Below are 20,139 nucleotides of genomic sequence, written 5' to 3' on the forward strand. Positions count from 1 at the left end.
AATAAATGCATTAATAAATAAATAAATACATATTTATAAAAATAAATATTTTTCCGAAAGATAAACATTAGATTATTATCATGACCTTTCTAAATACAATGTATCATCTTGTGGGATTTCTCGAAATTCTCGTGCTGTCCGCTTACAACTGTAAGCAGACACTTTTTCAATAACTCTGCTGGGGGTATATATACAGTCAAAACTTGTTATGTCGACTTTGTTGGGACCTAGGTAAAAAAGTCGACATAACAAACATTCGACACATCCGAATTAAAATATCACTAATCCCAACACATTTGAGTTCGATTTATGTCTGATGTCCGACTTCTGCAATTGAATGGTCTTGTTACATATTACCGTTGTGAAAACAGCAAACGTATTATCGAAAAATAAAGTGAAAAAATGATTTATTTGTGTCAAATTTATTTAATTCAATTCAATTTATTGGTTTAAAAAAGTTTGTTTTCTACATGCAGTGTAGAGAAATTTCTTTGTCACGTAACTTTCAATGTTGTCGAATTTTCCCATGATGTCATCGGCGTCCTCGAGCGTTTCAATAAAAGTCTCTTGAGCAATAAATGGCTCTTTGATCAAAAACATAAACAAACAGCTTTAATTATTCACACTTATTAAATAACCTCCAATTATGACAGTTTGTTATTTTGACACACACGATTATTTAGCGACATGCCACAAACTGTCGAATATTTTCGCACCTATACCTTGATCTACAGTTCGACATAAGGAACAAGGGAAATGTGTGATTTTCGACCACAGGGACTGAAATAGGAGGTCGACATAGTGAAAAAATCGAGATAGAAAAATCGACACAAGCAGATTTATTTTATATATAGAATAAGAAGGAATAATTTCGGGACCGGAGAAAAAAGTCGACATAACCAGAAAGTCGAGATATCTGATGTCGACATAGCGAGTCTGGACTGTAGTCGTATAATACCTTAGATAAACGCATACTCAATTGAAGAGACCATTCATATATAGTTTACTTGCTTAAAATTGTAAGCCTATTTTTATCTTTAACTGTGTTTGATAGTGGATATAGTAATGATAATAATGGTATTGATAAAATAAGTTTTAAAAAATTTAATGGAAATGGTAATAAGGGTGATGATGATAATGATAATGGTGAAAAAAATAAATACACAGATGACCACACATTACTATCGGACATGTATATCAAATAAGGAAAGCTGCAAGTGAATACATTACGTCAAATAAAAAAGCAACGACAGCCAGAGTATCAGTGATATCAGTATCATAAGGGAAGCTGCAAGTGAATACATTGCGTCAAATAAAAAAGCAACGACAGCCAGAGTATCAGTGCGTTTTGACATAGCAATAAATAGCATCGATACACATTCTAAAATATTCCTTGTAGTCCAACGGGTAGTTCTAGACATAATTGATGAAATTAATAGCATCAAAAGATTGTTTCAGGGGATTTACATCCGATATTATAAAAAATAAAATAAATTACTTAGTACATTCCGCTTCAGAGACCAATTCATTAGGATATTTGAGAAACAGTTGTTTGTATAAAGGCTTTTTTGTATGAGTGAATATTTGAATATAAAGAAATCAGATGTTGAATTATATGAAGCTTATTTTGAAATATATGTGCCTAAATCTAAGACTGATATTTTAAAGGACATACTTTTGTTAAGGCTAGGGACAGAATCCCCAACTGCCCATTTGCCTTGCTAGAGAAATATTTGATTTCTGCACACTTTGCTCAAGTTTCTAATGGTTAAATTTCTCAGCAGGTTTCTGTTAATTGTCACTCATGAACATATTTTGAAGATCTCTGAAAAAACAATTTTCTTATTCTTGTGTTTGTAATGTATTAAACTGTAATTTTAATATGATAAGTTTTGGTTCTTCCAAATTCAGTCTACATTCATTTCCTTATGGTGGTGCACCTAAATGTGAATTAAAAATTCTTGTTTTCACAAACAATAAATTTGTGAAATGACCTAAAAGTGATTTCCGCAAAATATGGTTATAATTAAAAATTCTTGTTTTCACAAACAATAAATTTGTGAAATGACCTAAAAGTGATGTGCTATCAACATTGATGGATAAAGTGATGCGTTGATAACACGTAGAAGCTGTTGAATGCAATTTGTTATTAGATGCAGTTGCTGCAGCAAGTTAGTGTTGTGTGCAGTTGGTGCTGCAAGTTAGTATTGTGTGCAGTTGGTGCTGCAAGTTACTGTTGTGTGCAGTTGGTGCTGGAAGTAACTGTTGTGTGCAGTTGGTGCTGGAAGATACTGTTGTGTGCAGTTGGTGCTGCAAGTTACTGTTGTGTGCAGTTGGTGCTGCAAGTTACTGTTGTGTTTGATGCTGCAAGATACTGTTGTGTGCAGATGGTGCTGCAAGATACTGTTGTGTGCAGTTGGTGCTGCAAGATACTGTTGTGTGCAGATGGTGCTGCAAGATACTGTTGTGTGCAGTTGGTGCTGCAAAATACTATTGTGTGCAGATGGTGCTGCAAGATACTGTTGTGTGCAGTTTGTGCTGCCAGTTACTGTTGTGTGCAGTTGGTGCTGCAAGTTACTGTTGTGTGCAGTTGGTGCTGCAAGTTACTGTAGTCTGCAGTTTGTGCTGCAAGATACTGTTGTGTGCAGATGGTGCTGCAATATACTGTTGTGTGCAGTTGGTGCTGCAAGATACTGTTGTGTGCAGATGGTGCTGCAAGATACTGTTGTGTGCAGTTGGTGCTGCAAGATATTGTTGTGTGCAGGTGGTGCTGCAAGATACTGTTGTGTGCAGTTGGTGCTGGAAGTTACTGTTGTGTGCATATGGTGCTGTAATATACTGTTGTGTGCAGTTGGTGCTGCAAGTTACTGTTGTGTGCAGTTAGTGCTGGAAGAAACTGTTGTGTGCAGATGGTGCTGTAAGATACTGTTGTGTGCAGTTGGTGCTGCAAGTTACTGTTGTGTGCAGTTAGTTCTGCCAGTTACTGTTGTGTGCAGTTGGTGCTGCAAGTTACTGTTGTGTGCAGTTGGTGCTGGAAGTTACTGTTGTGTGCAGTTGGTGCTGTAAGTTACTGTTGTGTGCAGTTAGTGCTGCAAGTTACTTGTGTGTGCAGTTTGTGCTTGAAGTTACTGTTGTGTGCAGTTGGTGCTGCAAGGTACTGTTGTGTGCAGTTGGTGCTGCAAGTTACTGTTGTGTGCAGTTGGTGCTGGAAGTTACTGTTGTGTGCAGTTGGTGCTGTAAGTTACTGTTGTGTGCAGTTAGTGCTGCAAGTTACTTGTGTGTGCAGTTTGTGCTTGAAGTTACTGTTGTGTGCAGTTGGTGCTTGAAGTTACTGTTGTGTGCAGTTGGTGCTGCAAGTTACTGTTGTGTGCAGTTGGTGCTGCAAGGTACTGTTGTGTGCAGTTGGTGCTGCAAGGTACTGTTGTGTGCAGTTGGTGCTGCAAGGTACTGTTGTGTGCAGTTGGTGCTGCAAGGTACTGTTGTGTGCAGTTGGTGCTGCAAGATACTGTTGTGTGCAGTTGGTGCTGCAAGTTACTGTTGTGTGCAGTTGGTGCTGCAAGGTACTGTTGTGTGCAGTTGGTGCTGCAAGGTACTGTTGTGTGCAGTTGGTGCTGCAAGGTACTGTTGTGTGTAGTTGGTGCTGCAAGATACTGTTGTGTGCAGTTGGTGCTGCAAGTTACTGTTGTGTGCAGTTGGTGCTGCAAGGTACTGTTGTGTGCAGTTGGTGCTGCAAGGTACTGTTGTGTGCAGTTGGTGCTGCAAGTTACTTGTGTGCAGTTGGTGCTGCAAGGTACTGTTGTGTGCAGTTGGTGCTGCAAGTTACTTGTGTGTGTAGTTGGTGCTGCAAGATACTGTTGTGTGTAGTTGGTGCTGCAAGGTACTGTTGTGTGTAGTTGGTGCTGCAAGGTACTGTTGTGTGCAGTTGGTGCTGCAAGGTACTGTTGTGTGTAGTTGGTGCTGCAAGTTACTTGTGTGTGTAGTTGGTGCTGCAAGGTACTGTTGTGTGTAGTTGGTGCTGCAAGTTACTGTTGTGTGTAGTTGGTGCTGCAAGTTACTTGTGTGTGTAGTTGGTGCTGCAAGATACTGTTGTGTGTAGTTGGTGCTGCAAGTTACTGTTGTGTGTAGTTGGTGCTGCAAGGTACTGTTGTGTGTAGTTGGTGCTGCAAGGTACTGTTGTGTGTAGTTGGTGCTGCAAGGTACTGTTGTGTGTAGTTGGTGCTGCAAGTTACTTGTGTGTGTAGTTGGTGCTGCAAGGTACTGTTGTGTGTAGTTGGTGCTGCAAGATACTGTTGTGTGCAGTTGGTGCTGCAAGTTACTTGTGTGTGTAGTTGGTGCTGCAAGGTACTGTTGTGTGTAGTTGGTGCTGCAAGTTACTTGTGTGTGTAGTTGGTGCTGCAAGGTACTGTTGTGTGTAGTTGGTGCTGCAAGGTACTGTTGTGTGCAGTTGGTGCTGCAAGGTACTGTTGTGTGTAGTTGGTGCTGCAAGTTACTTGTGTGTGTAGTTGGTGCTGCAAGTTACTGTTGTGTGCAGTTGGTGCTGCAAGTTACTGTTGTGTGTAGTTGGTGCTGCAAGTTACTTGTGTGTGTAGTTGGTGCTGCAAGATACTGTTGTGTGCAGTTGGTGCTGCAAGGTACTGTTGTGTGCAGTTGGTGCTGCAAGGTACTGTTGTGTGCAGTTGGTGCTGCAAGTTACTGTTGTGTGCAGTTGGTGCTGCAAGTTTCTGCTGTGTGCATTTGGTGCTGCAAGGTACTGTTGTGTGCAGTTGGTGCTGCAAGTTACTGTTGTGTGCAGTTGGTGCTGCAAGTTTCTGCTGTGTGCATTTGGTGCTGCAAGTTACTGTTATGTGCAGTTGGTGCTGCAATTTACTGCTGTGTGCATTTGGTGCTGCAAGGTACTGTTGTGTGCAGTTGGTGCTGCAAGTTACTTGTGTGTGCAGTTGGTGCTGCAGGTTACTGTTGTGTGCAGTTGGTGCTGCAATTTACTGTTGTGTGCAGTTGGTGCTGCAGGTTACTGTTATTTGCAGCTGTTGCTGCAAGTCACTTGAGTGTGCAGTTGGTGCTGCAAGATACTGTTGTGCAGGGTTTCCAGCAGGCCCTTATGGCTTGTCGGGCCCGACGTGCCTTCCGCTGGCAAGGCTAATTACCGACACGCGTTAATTATGCCGACATGCTTTAATCCGCGCAGCGACAATCCTTATCAAAACAATCATCAGTTTTGACAATACACAGTTTTGTTGCGATTGCAATGGTTGACTGACAGCCAGAAGGCGTTTCGGGGACTATTAAGGCATTTGTATCAGCCATTCAGGATCGACGACAGCATGAAGGCGTGTTGGTGAGGATCGACGGTGCAATTAATCAAACTCCTTCTATTCTTTATCAAAATGAGATTGTGTGAAACACACCACTGTCCTAATTGCGACCTTCATTCCTATAATCACCTATGAATGCAAAGTAAACAATAAGTGTTAATTGATTTTGGTAACATAAATTTTGTGTCGTTTTATTATGTTTATTGATCCTGAGTCCGTTTGTTTATTGTCCTTTTGTTTACCAATTATTAAATTTTAATTGAGAACCATGATATCTGTGTTAACAAGGGTTATATGCTATGTCGTCGTATGTAATTGAGTCGCGTTCCCATCTTTAGTTTTGTGTACAATTATATTTTGTTATTAAACTTTGATTATTTTATCGTTCTTTTAATTTATTTTGAAAAAAAAAGATAAATAAATCTAATAATACTCATTACATTCCCATTAAGTAATTGTTTAGATGTTGCAGCTTTAAATACACCCACGAGCAGTTGCTTTGCTCCGGGCTCATTTGTGTTACCAATAATAAATGAAGAGTAACAATGGAACCTTTTCGCAAATATTTTTAATGTAAATCGGACTTGAGTTGGTAATTCTAAATCATAGGAACATAACTGTAAACATGTTTAAAATGCAGGAAATTGCACCATTTTGATTACGAACATAAAAAAATCGACGTCGGGAGGGGACACTTTTCCCAAACCCTCCCCTTCCGACATGCCTTATGAATTTCCTGGCGGAAACCCTGCTGTTGTGTGCAGTTGGTGCTGCAAGATACTGTTGTGTGCAGCTGGTGCTGCAGGTTACTAGATAGATAGATAGATAATTCTATATTTCCTCCTTCGAAGAAGAGATTGAACATGGCATTACATAATACATATACATATACATATTTATAAGTGTGATCGAGTATGTACATATATACATGGAGCATAGTTGTAGGACTTAATTACATGTGATTTATAAGACAATGATAATATAATTCCAATGTCTATAAGTAAATATATTTACATGTGTGTACAAGTACTTATGATTAAACAATACATATATAGATTAAAGGAAAATAATTGCGATAGTTAATTCGTGTTGCCATTATTACTACATATGGCATAACTCAAGTGCAAATTATGATTTTGTAAAATTATAAATATTTTTAATGCCAATAGCCTAATGCTTAATTCAGCCGAAAGCGAAAATGATTAGACAGTGTATTATTATTTATTTTTTTATTTTTTATTTTTTTTTCACAAAGAAAACGTGCCAATTTCATGTTGTCTAATTGAGACGAAAGCGAAAGAAATTAGACAAATGTTTGGCTCACACATATTTGATAATAATTTATGATAAATTATGTTGATGAGTAAGAATTCTGACAATCAGGTGCAAAATTGACACAGTTGAATGCTGCGTGAATGTAATGTCCTAAATCTGTTTTAGGAACACAAATGGTTTAACAAGTAAATGCAAATATCTTGTAATGACCTTATACAGAGATACCCGTAATTCATCGGTAAGATTTAAGTATGTAAAACCGGAATACATCGCGACAATTTGCTTTCGTAAGCTTAGCTTACAAAAGCTAGTGAACATTTCATTTCCTAACAAAGAATGCAGTTTACGCCAAAGTAAGTGTCGAATACTATCATTATTGATGCAAAAGAAAAGTATATGGTGCCCGATGGATTCAGTTTGCATTTTACAATGTGGGCAAATATACACGTACGGTTTAGAAAAAAGTTTACTTAGCAGAAACACAACTGAGTGGCAGTACGGTAAGTATTCTCTGTATAGTTGTGCAAATTTCCAAGATATACATGGAGCGATTTCACTTTGTATGATGATAAAATCGGACATTGTTTCATCAATTGATAGTCTTCGATAGAAATCATTCGAAACGTATTGTCTTATTGATGTTCTGACACGGCTTTTCCATATCGACAGTTCAGGAAATTGTCCGCTTTCAATATATGTCTTCAAATGTTTATGTAATTCATACTTTCCAAGAATTTTGAATATATCTGGGAAAAAGCCCTGTATGTTTTATGGTCTTTTAATGTATTGTACAAGTCGAAAATTGAATAGATTCTTCACACTCTTGTGGTTTGATGAGTGACACATTTGGCCTAGAAAAAATAGTTTCCTTTTATCGATTTCATTTTCAATAGGAATTAGGCCTACAGATGATAAAGCAAAGTCGGTTTTTGTGGATTTCGGTAAACACTGCATAGCTTTAATGCATTGTCGGTGTACGGTTTCTAGAGATGATCTGTGTGTCTCCGACATCGACGACCATAGCTCACATCCGAATAGTCCTTTACTTAAAACTATGATTTCATATAGATGTTTTATAGAATTTGGATTGAGCACACCACAGTCAGATAGGCTGAAATACGTTTTCCTTATTTTATTACAAGCGTCGTTGATATTTCGATCAATCGATACAGTTTTGTCACAATACACTCCTAGGTGGATAAAGCCGGTTTCCTCTTTAACGATTTCGCGACCCAGTTTCCATTGTCGGCGATTATTTTCTATTATGTTTTCATTAAACACCACAACGCTGCATTTTTGTGCATTGTATGTGTAGTTTTCATTGACTGAATTGTTGTAACATATGTTCATCAAATGCTGCGGGCCATCTTTACTAAGCGATAAAAGAATCATATCATCAGCAGATGTTGGGCAACAAAAACTCGCATTATTTATTTTAAGGCACCGTTTATCGGTTAATAAGTTGTTCATAAGGTCATTGATATAGACAAGATATAACATCGGGCTTATACATTGACCCTGCCTCGTTCCTTGTTGAATGTCAAACCACTGTGAAGAGCATTTTTGAGTTCTAACACAGCTTTGGATGTTTTTAAACATTTTGAATATTGTTGGAAATATATGGCTATTTATCCCAGTTTTATGCAGTTTTAGCAGAAGCAATTCGAAGGTTACATGATCAAATGCCTGCCGGACATCAAGTGCGCATGCGTATATTTTCGACTGCTTTCACGTGCGAAGAGGATACTTTCTCTCAACATAAATGACGTCATCGTACAGCTGTGTTCTTTTGGAAGCCGCCTTGAAGAGAATTTATCGTTGGCCCACCTAACTCGTCTAACTTGTATAATAATACTTTTTCAAATAGTTTAAGGATAGTTGAACATAAGGAAATTGCTCGATAACTATTAGGGTCTGTTTTATTTTTATTTCCACCTTTGAAAACAGTGGTTATTACTCCTCATTTTAATTCTTTTGGAACAAAATGGAATTTCAACATAGTTTGGAAAAATATTGTCAGTGTCTTTATGATTACCTCGCCGCCATATTTCAAATGTTCATAGTTAATGTTGTCGTAGCCACTTGATTTCCCATTTTTACAGTTCTTTAGTTGTTTGATAACATCTGGTTCCGTAATGGAAGGTAACCATTTTACGTCACATTCTAAATTTTCTAGAACATTGTTTAACTCTGTTTTACGTAAATTATGTCTCTCCATATCAGTTTCATCAGGCGAATAAAGGTCAGTAAAATAATGTTTCCATCCTTCGTTTATTTCTTCCGGTCTGTTGCAAGTTTTACCAGAGAAATTCATTTCAAATACTTTATCGAATTTAACTTTTTTGCGTTTTTTATTTATAAGCTTCCAGAATTGATTTTGGTCCATTTCTGCTGTTTCGTCTATCTCTTGTTCAAGTTTCATAATAAAGTTCTGCACTGCATATCTGTGAGCTTTTCTGAATTCCGCTTTAGCCGTTTTATTTAATTTTCGTGTGTTCGACGATTCGTGCGTGTATCCATTTACTTCTAGCATCTGTCATTTTCTTGTGTAGGAGTGAGAGATTCTTAGTCCAATATGGTTTGATGTAAGGTTTGAATTTTGCCTTTGGTATGCACTTTTTGGTTACCGCATTTAATAATGTGACAATTTCATGGTAGTATACGTTAATATTTTCTTCTTCACGAGGACTTTTACTAGATAGATTTATTAACACTTTGCTCCCTTCTATACTAGCCTTATAGTTTTCAATGTATCTCGGCTTAACCGACTTCCAGTTAACAAACCGTGTGTCTGTATTCGACTGCTCAGTTTCTTTAAACATATATATCCGAATGACAAAATTCATTATGATAGGGCGATGTGTTGAAAAATGTGTACAATCATCATCCAATATTTGGCAACTATTAACAAAGTTTACATCATGCAATTGTACAAGTATATGATCAATAAGAGTTTCTCTTTTACTATTGAAAGGTACGTTAGTAAAAAGCGTGCCAGTGCAAATTGACAGACCATTTACTGCGATAAGGTTATTTCTAAGTAAAGTATCTGTTAGAGACTGGCCTCGGTAGTCTAAGCACATATATTTTTGTTTCCGCGAGGGGAGTTCTGTGTTAAAATTGCCCATTACAACAACTGTTCCCTTATGTAAAAATTGTATAATAATATTTTCTACATCATTTAGGGCGTGTCTAAATGTATCTACAGAATAATTTTTACATGGAAGATATACCTGAAAAACATACAAATATTGACCAGGGCTTACATTAAGTTCTTTGCCTATGATATATTTAGAGTTGAAAGTTAACGGCGATACATATTCATTTAAATTACGATGCCACAATATTGCTAGTCCTCCTTTTCCGACCCTTCTATTGCTAGGTTTTAAAAGATCAGGGTCTGAGATTGCGTGGCTACAGTACTGATTGTTTATACAATTTAAGAAATACAAATCACTGTTATATAACCAATGTTCAGCTATTCCACATATGTGTATGTTTCTTTGCATTAAACAGTCACTCAAGTAGCTAGCGCTGGACATTACGCCTGTAACATTCCATGTTGCTAGGTTTAAATTAGTTTTATCATTATAACAATTGTTAATCGACGCTTGGGTCATTTAGAACGTCATATTTGTTATAATCACTGAACCCAGAGTTGGTTCTTGCATCACGTTCATTCCAATATCCGATCTGCCGGTCTGCCATCGTCCCCGTGCGCTGCTAGTGTCGTCATCCGAATTGTTTCGTCGCCTGTAAGTTCCATACGACACCCATGGCCTGCATGTGACGCTGCTGCAAGTTACTGTTGTGTGCAGCTGGTGCTGCAAGTTACTTGTGTGTGCAGTTGGTGCTGCAAGTTACTGTTGTGTGCAGATCGTGCTTGAAGGTACTGTTGTGTGCAGTTGGTGCTGCAAGATACTGTTGTGTGCAGATGGTGCTGGAAGTTACTGCTGTGTGCAGAAAAACTGTTCGTGCTGGAAGATACTGTTGTGTGCAGATGGTGCTGGAAGATACTGTTGTGTGCAGTTGGTGCTGGAAGTTACTGTTGTGTGCAGTATGTGCTGCAAGTTACGGTTTTGTGCGTTGGTGCTGCAAGTTACTGTTAGGTGGAGTTGGTACTGCAAGTTTCTGTTATGTCCAGTTGGTCCTGAAAGTTACTGTTGTGTGCAGTTGGTGCTGGCAGATACTGTTGTGTGCAGTTAATGCTGCGAGTTACTGTTGTGTGCTGTTGGTGCTGCAAGTTACTGTTGTGTGCAGTTGGTGCTGCAAGTTACTGTTATATGCAGTTGGTGCTGCAAGTTACTGCTCTGTGCAGTTGCTGCAAGTTACTGCTCTATGCAGTTGGTGCTGCAAGTTACTGTTATATGCAGATGGTGCTGTAAGTTACTGCTCGATGCAGTTGGTGCTGCAAGTTACTGTGATATGCAGTTGGTAACTGTTCTATGCAGTTACTGCTGCAAGTTACTGCACTGTGCAGTTGGTGCTGCAAGTAACTGCTCTATTCAGTTGATGCTGGAAGGTACTGTTATGTTCAGTTGTTGCTGCAAGTATGTTTTGGATGCAGTTAGTGCTGCAAGTAACCTATGTTATATGCAGTTGATTACTGTTCTGTTATATGCAGATGGTGCTGCAAGTTCTGTTATATGCTGTTGGTTCTACGAGTTACTGTTATATGCAGTTGGTAACTGTTCTATGCAGTTAGTGCTGCAAGTTACTGTTCTATGCAGTTAGTGCTGCAAGTTACTTTTCTATGCAGTTGGTGCTGCAAGTTACTCTTCTATGCAGATGGTGCTGCAAGTTACTGCTCTATTCAGTTGGTGCTGCAAGTTACTGTTATATGCAGATGGTGCTGCAAGTTACTGCTATATGCAGTTGGTGCTGCAAGTTACTGCTCTATGCAGTTGGTGCTGCAAGTATGTGTTTTATGCAGTTGGTTCTGCAAGTTACTGCTCTATGCAGTTGGTGCTGCAAGTTACTGTTATATGCAGTTGGTGCTGCAAGTTACTGCTCTGTGCAGTTGATGCTGCAAGTTACTGCTCTATGCAGTTGGTGCTGCAAGTTAATGTTCTATGCAGTTGGTGCTGCAAGTTACTGTTATTATACCCCCACAAACAGAGTTTGAGGGGCTATATAGAAGTGAGCTTGTCGGTCGGTCTGTCGGTCGGTCGGTATGTCGGTTGGTCGGTGGGTTGGTCGGTCTGTCGGTTTTCATGGTTTTCGGACGATAACTCATGAAAGGCTAGACAGATTTGAAAAATTTTTGGTACACAGGTGTAACATCAGAAGATACAGGTCAAGTTCGATATTGGGGCTGGAGGGGCCGAGGTCAAGGTCACTGTTACTAAAAATAGAAAAACGGTTTCTGGACAATAACTCATGAAAGGCTAAACGGATTTGAACAATTTTTGGTACACAGGTTTAACATCAGAAGATACAGATCAAGTTCGATATTGGGGCTGGTGGGGTCAAGGTCACTATTACTAAAAATAGAAAAATGGTTTCCGGACGATAACTCATGAAAGGCTTGACAGATTTGAACATTTTTTGGTACACAGGTGTAACATCAGAAGATACAGGTCAAGTTCGATATTGGGGCTGGTGGGGCCAAGGTCAAGGTCACTGTTACTAAAAATAGAAAAATGGTTTCTGCTTCATAACTTTAATTGGGCATGAGATATTGTGATGAAACTTGCTGTATAGGCAGCCTCTGTGAAGACAATGCTTGTGATTGAAAATGGGGCCAGTGGAGTAAAGGTTTTTGTGCACTGTTACGAAAATAGAAAAACGGTTTCCGGACAAACAATACATGCATGATAAAAGAAGATGCAGTGTGCAGTAACCTTGGAGTTATGGCCTCTTTTCAAAGGAATGGTTTGCCATTCCTGTGTCCAGGCGGCATTTGGGGGTATTCGTCACTCCTGTGACAGCTCTAGTATACAGTTGTAAACTGGTCTATGCAGTTAGTGCTGCAAGTTACTGCTCTGTGCAGTTGGTGCTGCAAGTTACTGTTATATGCAGTTGGTGCTGCAAGATACTGGTATATGCAGATGGTGCTGCAAGTTACTGGTATATGCAGTTGGTGCTGCAAGTTACTGCTCTATGCAGTTAGTGCTGCAAGTTACTTTTCTATGCAGTTGGTGCTGCAAGTTACTGTTATATGCAGTTGGTGCTGCAAGTTACTGCTCTAAGCAGTTGGTGCTGCAAGTTACAGCTCTATGCAGTTGGTGCTGCAAGGTACTGTTATATGCAGTTAGTGCTGCAAGTTACTGCTCTGTGCAGTTGATGCTGCAAGTTACTGCTCTATGCAGTTGGTGCTGCAAGTTAATGTTATATGCAGTTGTTGCTGCAAGTTACTGCTCTGTGCAGTTGTAAACTGGTCTATGCAGTTAGTGCTGCACATTACTGTAATATGCAGTTGGTGCTGCAAGTTACTGCTCTGTGCAGTTGCTGCAAGTTACTGCTCTATGCAGTTGGTGCTGCAATTTACTGTATATGCAGATGGTGCTGCAAGTTACTGCTCTATGCAGTTGGTGCTGCAAGTTACTGTTATATGCAGATGGTGCTGCAAGTTAATGCTCTATGCAGTTGGTGCTGCAAGTTACTGTTATATGCAGTTGGTGCTGCAAGTTACTGTTATATGCAGTTGGTTCTGCAAGTGTGTATTGAATGCAGTTGGTGCTGCAAGTATGTGTTTGATGCATTTGTTGCTGTATTATTTCTACACAGATACTTACAAAAACATAAATAACATTTATTTATCAATAAAACTTGAAAACGCACAATCATATTTCCCATTTTTAGAACAGACAATTTCCGATATCTAAAAATAGTTTCAACTACATTAACTGACCAATCTAAAAATAATTTCTTCATACATTAACTGACCACATGTTTGTCCTCACCTCGTGAAAACGACCATCTGATAAGCTCTGCATTTTGATAGGAATTATTTCTTAAGTTGCTCGTAAGAATAAAACCATTTTCCTTAAACAATTATTAAAATTAAAAAAACTTGTATGTTCATGAAACTTGCCTTTCATATTATATCTAATCAAAGCACCGAAAAACCTTTAGATGCGATTGAAAGGGGCATGCATTGTAACTGTAAATACATGGGGAAAGTCGACTGAAGTGATATGCTGTGCATTTTGAATGGAATTATTGCTGAAGTTGTTCGTAAAAAAAATGATTTTCCTTAAATAAAACGTGTATGTTCATAAACGGAAATGATATATATGATGTATTGTATTTTCCTATCGTATGATATCGAATCAAAGCAACGAAAAACCTTTAGAAATGATTGAAAGGGGCGTGCATTGTAACATTAAATACATGGGAAAGGGGGATTACGACGATTGAAGTGACATTTACATAAACAAAATGACACAAGACGCCATAAAATAGATATAGATATGTTTGTTTCCTCGCCCAGTGTGGACACAAGGGCTCTTGGCCCTCGGCACATTTTTCACTTTTGTCTATGTGCCCTTCACCCATTCCCATAGTTCAAATAAATTTGCAACTCTTACATATTTGCCCGCAGATAGTCTTTCAGCGCCTCACGCTTTGATTTAGTGTAGTGGTATAATGCAGAGTAAATGTGTGTTAATGATGCTTTTTTATACTGTAATACAAACATATCAGTAAGGGAATGTTGTTCGAAGGATATTTATAATATTTATTTAAGTAAATGTTAATTGAGTCTTAAAGATATTTTTATCATTGTTCTTGTATTTCTCTCTTTGTTTACTCTTGTAGCCTGAGCATGTTAGTGAAATATGTTTGGTCCCACCCACCCACCTGGTTAAATTTTATGATATTATCATTGTGATCGATGATATTCTCTACATACAGGTGACAGTTTTATCCAGGATTAACAGATAGTTTTTTAGTAGACTTTATCAATTTGTTGTTTTGTTATTAATTAGTTATCCCCCGCCGAATCGAAGATTTCGGGAGGGGGATATTTTTTTGGCGTTGTCCGTCTGTCATTCCGTCCATCCGTACGGTACCATGTCTTGGTAGGCATTGATCAGGAAATGTTCAAACTTGGTCTGAATGTTCCCCTTGATCATATCTCGACCTATTTTAAAAGTGGGTCACATGGGGTCAAAAACTAGGTCACTAGGTCAAATCTTAGAAAAATCTTTTGAACATACTAGAGGCATTATACATGGTCAAATATTTATGAAACTTTATCAGAATGTTTTCCTTGTTGAACTCTTGGCCATAAATAAAACTGGGCCACATACGATCGAAAATTAGGTCAAATCTTAGAAAATCTTGTCCAGAACCATATCATGGTAATGATTGGTCAAGGTATGTTCAAAATTAGTCATGATGTACCCCTTGAAGAAATATGGACCACTTTAAAAAGTGGGTTACATTAGAGGCAATATGTATGGTCTTATATTCATTAAACTTGATCAGAATGTTTTCCTTGGTGAACTCTTCGACATATTTTAAACTGGGTCACATGTGATAAGAAATTAGGTCACTAGGTCAAATCTTGTCCGAAACTATTTTATGGTGGTGATTGATCTGATTAAGTTCAAACATGGTCAGAATGTTCTCTTGGGTTAAATTTCGACTGCATTTTAAAAGTGGGTCATATGGGTAAAAAACTAGGTCACTAGGTCATATCTTACAGAAATCTTGGGAACACTCTAGGCAATACATCTGCTCTAATTTCCATGAAACTTAATCAAAATGCCTCAATGAAATATTGGAATAGCTTGAAACTAGTAGGTCATGTGGGGTCAAACATGAGGTCACTTAGTCAAATCTTATAAAAACCTTGTGGACACTCTAGAGGCTATATTTTTTTGCAATATATCTGAACCAATCTTCATGAAACTTGATCAGAATGTTTGCCTTGATGAAATCTTAGATTAGTTTGAAACTGGGTAACATGGAGTCATAAACTAGGTTTCTTGGTCAATTCTAAATGTTACATTATATACAATATTTTTTTTTATTTCAAACAGTTCCAATCAAACTCAAACTCACATATATATTTCATCAGCAATTGATTTCCATTCCTTGACTTAGCCCAATCAGGCGGGGGATATCAATTCAATGAATTTGCTTGTTTCATTTCAAATGATTTGTGCTATGATAATATGCTTATAATGCAGGGTATATTGAAAAATATATTAAACAAGAGAGTCCTGGATTTGTCGAGTTTGCCTTCAAGGTCACTGTGACCTTGACCTTTGACCCGATGACCCCTAAAATCAATAGGGGTCATCTACTGGTCAGGCCCAACCTCCAAGTCAGGTTTGAGGGCCATGGATGCAGGCATTGCCCAGTTATCACTCAGACAACCTTTTATCATTTAAGGTCACTGTGACCTTGACCTTTGACCCGATGACCCCTAAAATCAATAGGGGTCATCTACTGGTCAGGCCCAACCTCCAAGTCAGGTTTGAGGGCCATGGATGCAGGCATTGCCCAGTTATCACTCAGACAACCTTTTATCATTTAAGGTCACTGTGACCTTGACCTTTGACCCAATGATTTCTAAATTCAATAGGGGTCATCTTCTGGGCAGGCACAGCCTAAATGTCAAGGTTGATGATCAAAGGTCCAGGCATCATTGAGGTATCACAGGGAAAGGCTTTGTTATTTTTTTCGCATAAAAGGTCACTATGACCTTGACCTTCGGAATAGTGAAGATTGCAATGTCAGTTACACTTTACCAATATGATACACTTTGTTTGAGTTATCTTTCGTATACAAAAATATTTATTGATTTAGTGTTTAATAATTGACAAATAATTTGTTATTATACTTCTTTATTAAAACAACATAAAACATTTAAAACAAAATGATAGCACATGTATGCATTCGGAACATAGCACAGTTCAATACCTCTGGAGAGATATAGCGACTTTATGTGCTCCTTTTGTTTGAGCCATGTGGAAAGTGTGCTCATTGGGTATGCCATATGCTTCAGCGATTTTTGATTTAGATTTTATTCCACCCTCCACTTCATTAATTGCGTCACACTTCTCCAGGTAGATTTTCGAATTGTGACGTCGTTTAGCACCCTACCCTTTTATTACCAATACAGATATCTTCCTGGGTTGGTTACCAGGCCCTTCTCCGGATTGTTAGGTAGCGGGTCGTGTGAGCAATGTGGCGATCGAATCAGATGAGATAGGCATTTTCGAATGATATTCAGATTGTGTTAACCAGCAATTATATACACACTACATATCCCAAATGAATCGCTCATTTTCTGACATCGATGTTTGTAACATACGCGTGCTCAATGTCATTATTAAACAAGCCCGAATTGTGCTCCATTGTCACCTCAAGCAGATGCCCGAGTGCATTCGCAGTATGGTGTGAAAAACTATGACACGATTGAGTTCGAAATAAGAATTGATAAATAGTTGTGAAAAACCAAATCGGGACCTAATTTTTAATTCGGAATAGCTATTATTTCGGAATAGCTATTATTTCGGAATAGGGATTTCGGATTAAAGACCAAAAATTTAGTTAAACAAAGAAGGAGTAAAATCGGGACCGAAAAATAATTTCGAAATAGAGATAATTTCGGATAAACGGTGTTCGGAATAACGGTGTTCAACTGTATCCTAATTACTACTTTCAGTGTCTGCCATGCAGTTTCTAAGGGAACACAAAGTTGCCCATATGGACCTGAAACCACAGAACATCTTGTGTACATCAGCATCAGACCCTGTCCTCAAAATTGCTGGTATGATATAAAATAATTGGACTAAGGTTAATTTACCAATAATCAACCATACGTATTCCAGGGTTGGAATTAGGACTCACATACAGTACACTCCTCAAGGAAATACCACTTTTAATTTTACTCTGCGGATTTCTATCACTGTTTTGTTTCAATATTTTTTAGACTCACTTTCATATGGTATAACTGGTAATCCTTTTCAAAAATATCAGTTCATCTCCTTTTTTATTTTTATTTTAGTATTAATGCATTATTATGCTTTTATGACCAAGATATTAATGATATTTTGAGGCTTATTTTACTGTAAAATTTGTCGCCAGACATGTACATGAAGCTATTAATTATGAGAAAAAAAATAAAAAGCTATGTTTTCGCATTGTATATTGTGCCCCTTATAACTGCTATACTTGTACCGTAAATGACTGGGTATAAGACGATAGGGGGTATTAGACGCAGGGAAAAAAATCTGTGAAAAATCCGAGAAAAAAACTTTTAATCTATGTTTTTGGTTAAAAGACGCATAGAAAAAATGTCAAAATCGTCAGGCATTTTCAGCCACCATGTTTGTTGACAGTGACAAAAAAAATTATTTCGTGAAAATGGCGATGGTTATCTTTAAAACCATACAACCATACTGTCGAGAATGAAAAGTTATGTTATGCAAAAAATATTTTGACAGTGCCCAACTTTGCTTTTTTATATGTAAGTTTGATTATTGTTTAATTCAATTTATTATTCAAAATAATATTGAATACCGTAATTCACAAGAGTTCGGACACCATAAATTAATTATTTTTTTCGCTCTCTGAATACATAGATAATTATCATTTTTACATATTTACATGTTTGTTTAACCTGCCTTTTTTCTTCATGTTTGCTTTTTACCACTTATTAATTTATCCGTAGTAATCAATGGTCATAAACTTATTTGTTATGCCTATTAGTGTAAATCCTTCATGAAGTTAATTAAAACACCAATTTATAAAAAACTGAATAAACACATTCTATCGGCTTCAGATCAAAGAGTCACACTGTGTGACGTCACATAACTTATAGTTATACCCACGAGGATCTCGTGGAGAGCATGGACATTGCTATGCAGGATTAATGTATAACTGTACGATTATTGCTTCATATAGTCTATAAGTGTGGTACAAGTTTGAAAGCTTATTGGCAGATCGTTTTACAAACATGCCATGTTGATGTTTTCTTAATCCCTTGATTGCCCTTGTTGTTTGTTTAATCCTCAAATAAATATATCACACTTCCTTTTCAACAGGCAATAAATCGTTTAGGATGGGTAGTAACTAATTAAATTGTCACAGTGGTGTATACGGTTAGGTAATCTAGCCAGGCATTGTAAAGATAAAAATCAATAATCTTCGTCTGTGAAACTTGGTAACTATGAAAGTTATGATTGATGTCCTTTGGGTTTCCGAAAATTAGGTATGCAAAATAAATTATTTTGGGAAATAAATATTGGTGTCCAAATATTTAGAGTGTCCGAACTCTTAGGTAAATTACGGTAACTTTAATCGAAAAATATTTTTGTTGAAATTATAAACGTCTTACGATATACCGTATCCCGATCTTCAACTGCCGTTTTACCCCGTATATACTCGATCAATATGACGCGAGTAACATCCCTTTCTACATAAATCTAAACAAACTCTCGGCTTGAAATTGACCTCAGAAAAAAAGTTCAAAAAATTGTTACTGGGTATTATACGCAGGCATTTTTTTGCATCAAAATCTGAGGGAAAAAAGTGCGTCTAATACCCAGTCATTTACGGTACTTATCCTATTTTAGGTTCATGTACATTGAAATTCTGATTAACTTTAATCCCTAAATTATATTTATCATTATATTAACTAGGATGTACTTGTAAACAGTATTCAAATTGGTAAATGTATAACATTCATCTTAATATGATATATTTATTTTTACATACATGCCCTGTTTGATTCTGTTCTTTTTTCAAGATCTAGGGAGACATCATTTAGTTAAATTATAAAATCCTGTTTTACCACAAGAAAGAAAAGGTGCATGTAAAGTGTTATAACGCATTGTTGTAGAAAAAGTGTAGTACAAATTTTTGTAGAATAAGTGCAATACAAATTTCTATCTTATTAAGTTTTAATTTATAAATGTCACTCCCTTTTCCCAATAAACATCTGAAACATGACTTGCATAATATATGTTGGCTTGTTCAGTATCAAACTTGGGTCCCTTTTTGGCTACAACGTGTCAGCACTGGTGCTAGTGTATAGGGTCTTAAACAATTTGCCACCTTGAGAGCAGATGAGGCTTCTTTTCCACCTGACCCAATTTCTGTGTTTAAAGTGTCGACAGAAACAATATGCCAACTGATGCCAATGGGTTGTTTTGATAGGAATGTGCATGTATTATTAAAGTGTGTCAATGGTTTCGTGTGTTTTTTTGTTTAATTAAACCTTACTGATACATTGGAAGTATTGATAATTTTTTTCTAAAGACAATTTTCATATAAAACGTTTGATTTATAAAATCGAGTGATAGCTTGAGTACAGTCACAAGAATGCATTATTAAACAAATTAAGCTTCCATAAACCTTCTATTGACTGTAAGAACATGTTTCAAACTTGTTATAAAACTAAACGTATATACAGTATATACATAATAAAAAGAACATAATTTGAAAATCAAATCAATCAAATTTATGAAACATGAGCGCTCAGGGAAAACCTTCTTCAGGATGTTACCTGTTGCTACACCCTTCATCAGAACACATATCGGAGCAACACGTGGTCGATATTTCTATTACACATGTCGACCGTGACCTCCCT

General features: G+C 37.4%; 1 protein-coding gene across 10 annotated transcripts in view; it reads left to right on the forward strand.

The window, feature by feature from the left end:
- Positions 1–20,139, forward strand: part of LOC128229255 (serine/threonine-protein kinase ULK3-like) — a 197,977-nt gene that overhangs the window by 29,649 nt on the left and 148,189 nt on the right. For 9 of the 10 annotated variants that reach the window (XM_052941042.1, XM_052941044.1, XM_052941039.1 and 6 more), the window contains exon 4: positions 17,212–17,316. The exons of the other annotated variant lie outside the window; for it this stretch is intronic. In XM_052941042.1, the coding sequence (XP_052797002.1) occupies positions 17,212–17,316 (105 nt within the window). The remainder of the gene's footprint in view (positions 1–17,211; positions 17,317–20,139) is intronic. 10 annotated transcript variants of the gene reach the window in all.

Source organism: Mya arenaria, chromosome 3 (genome assembly GCF_026914265.1).
Source record: "Mya arenaria isolate MELC-2E11 chromosome 3, ASM2691426v1".
NCBI classification, from domain to species: Eukaryota; Metazoa; Mollusca; class Bivalvia; order Myida; family Myidae; genus Mya; species Mya arenaria.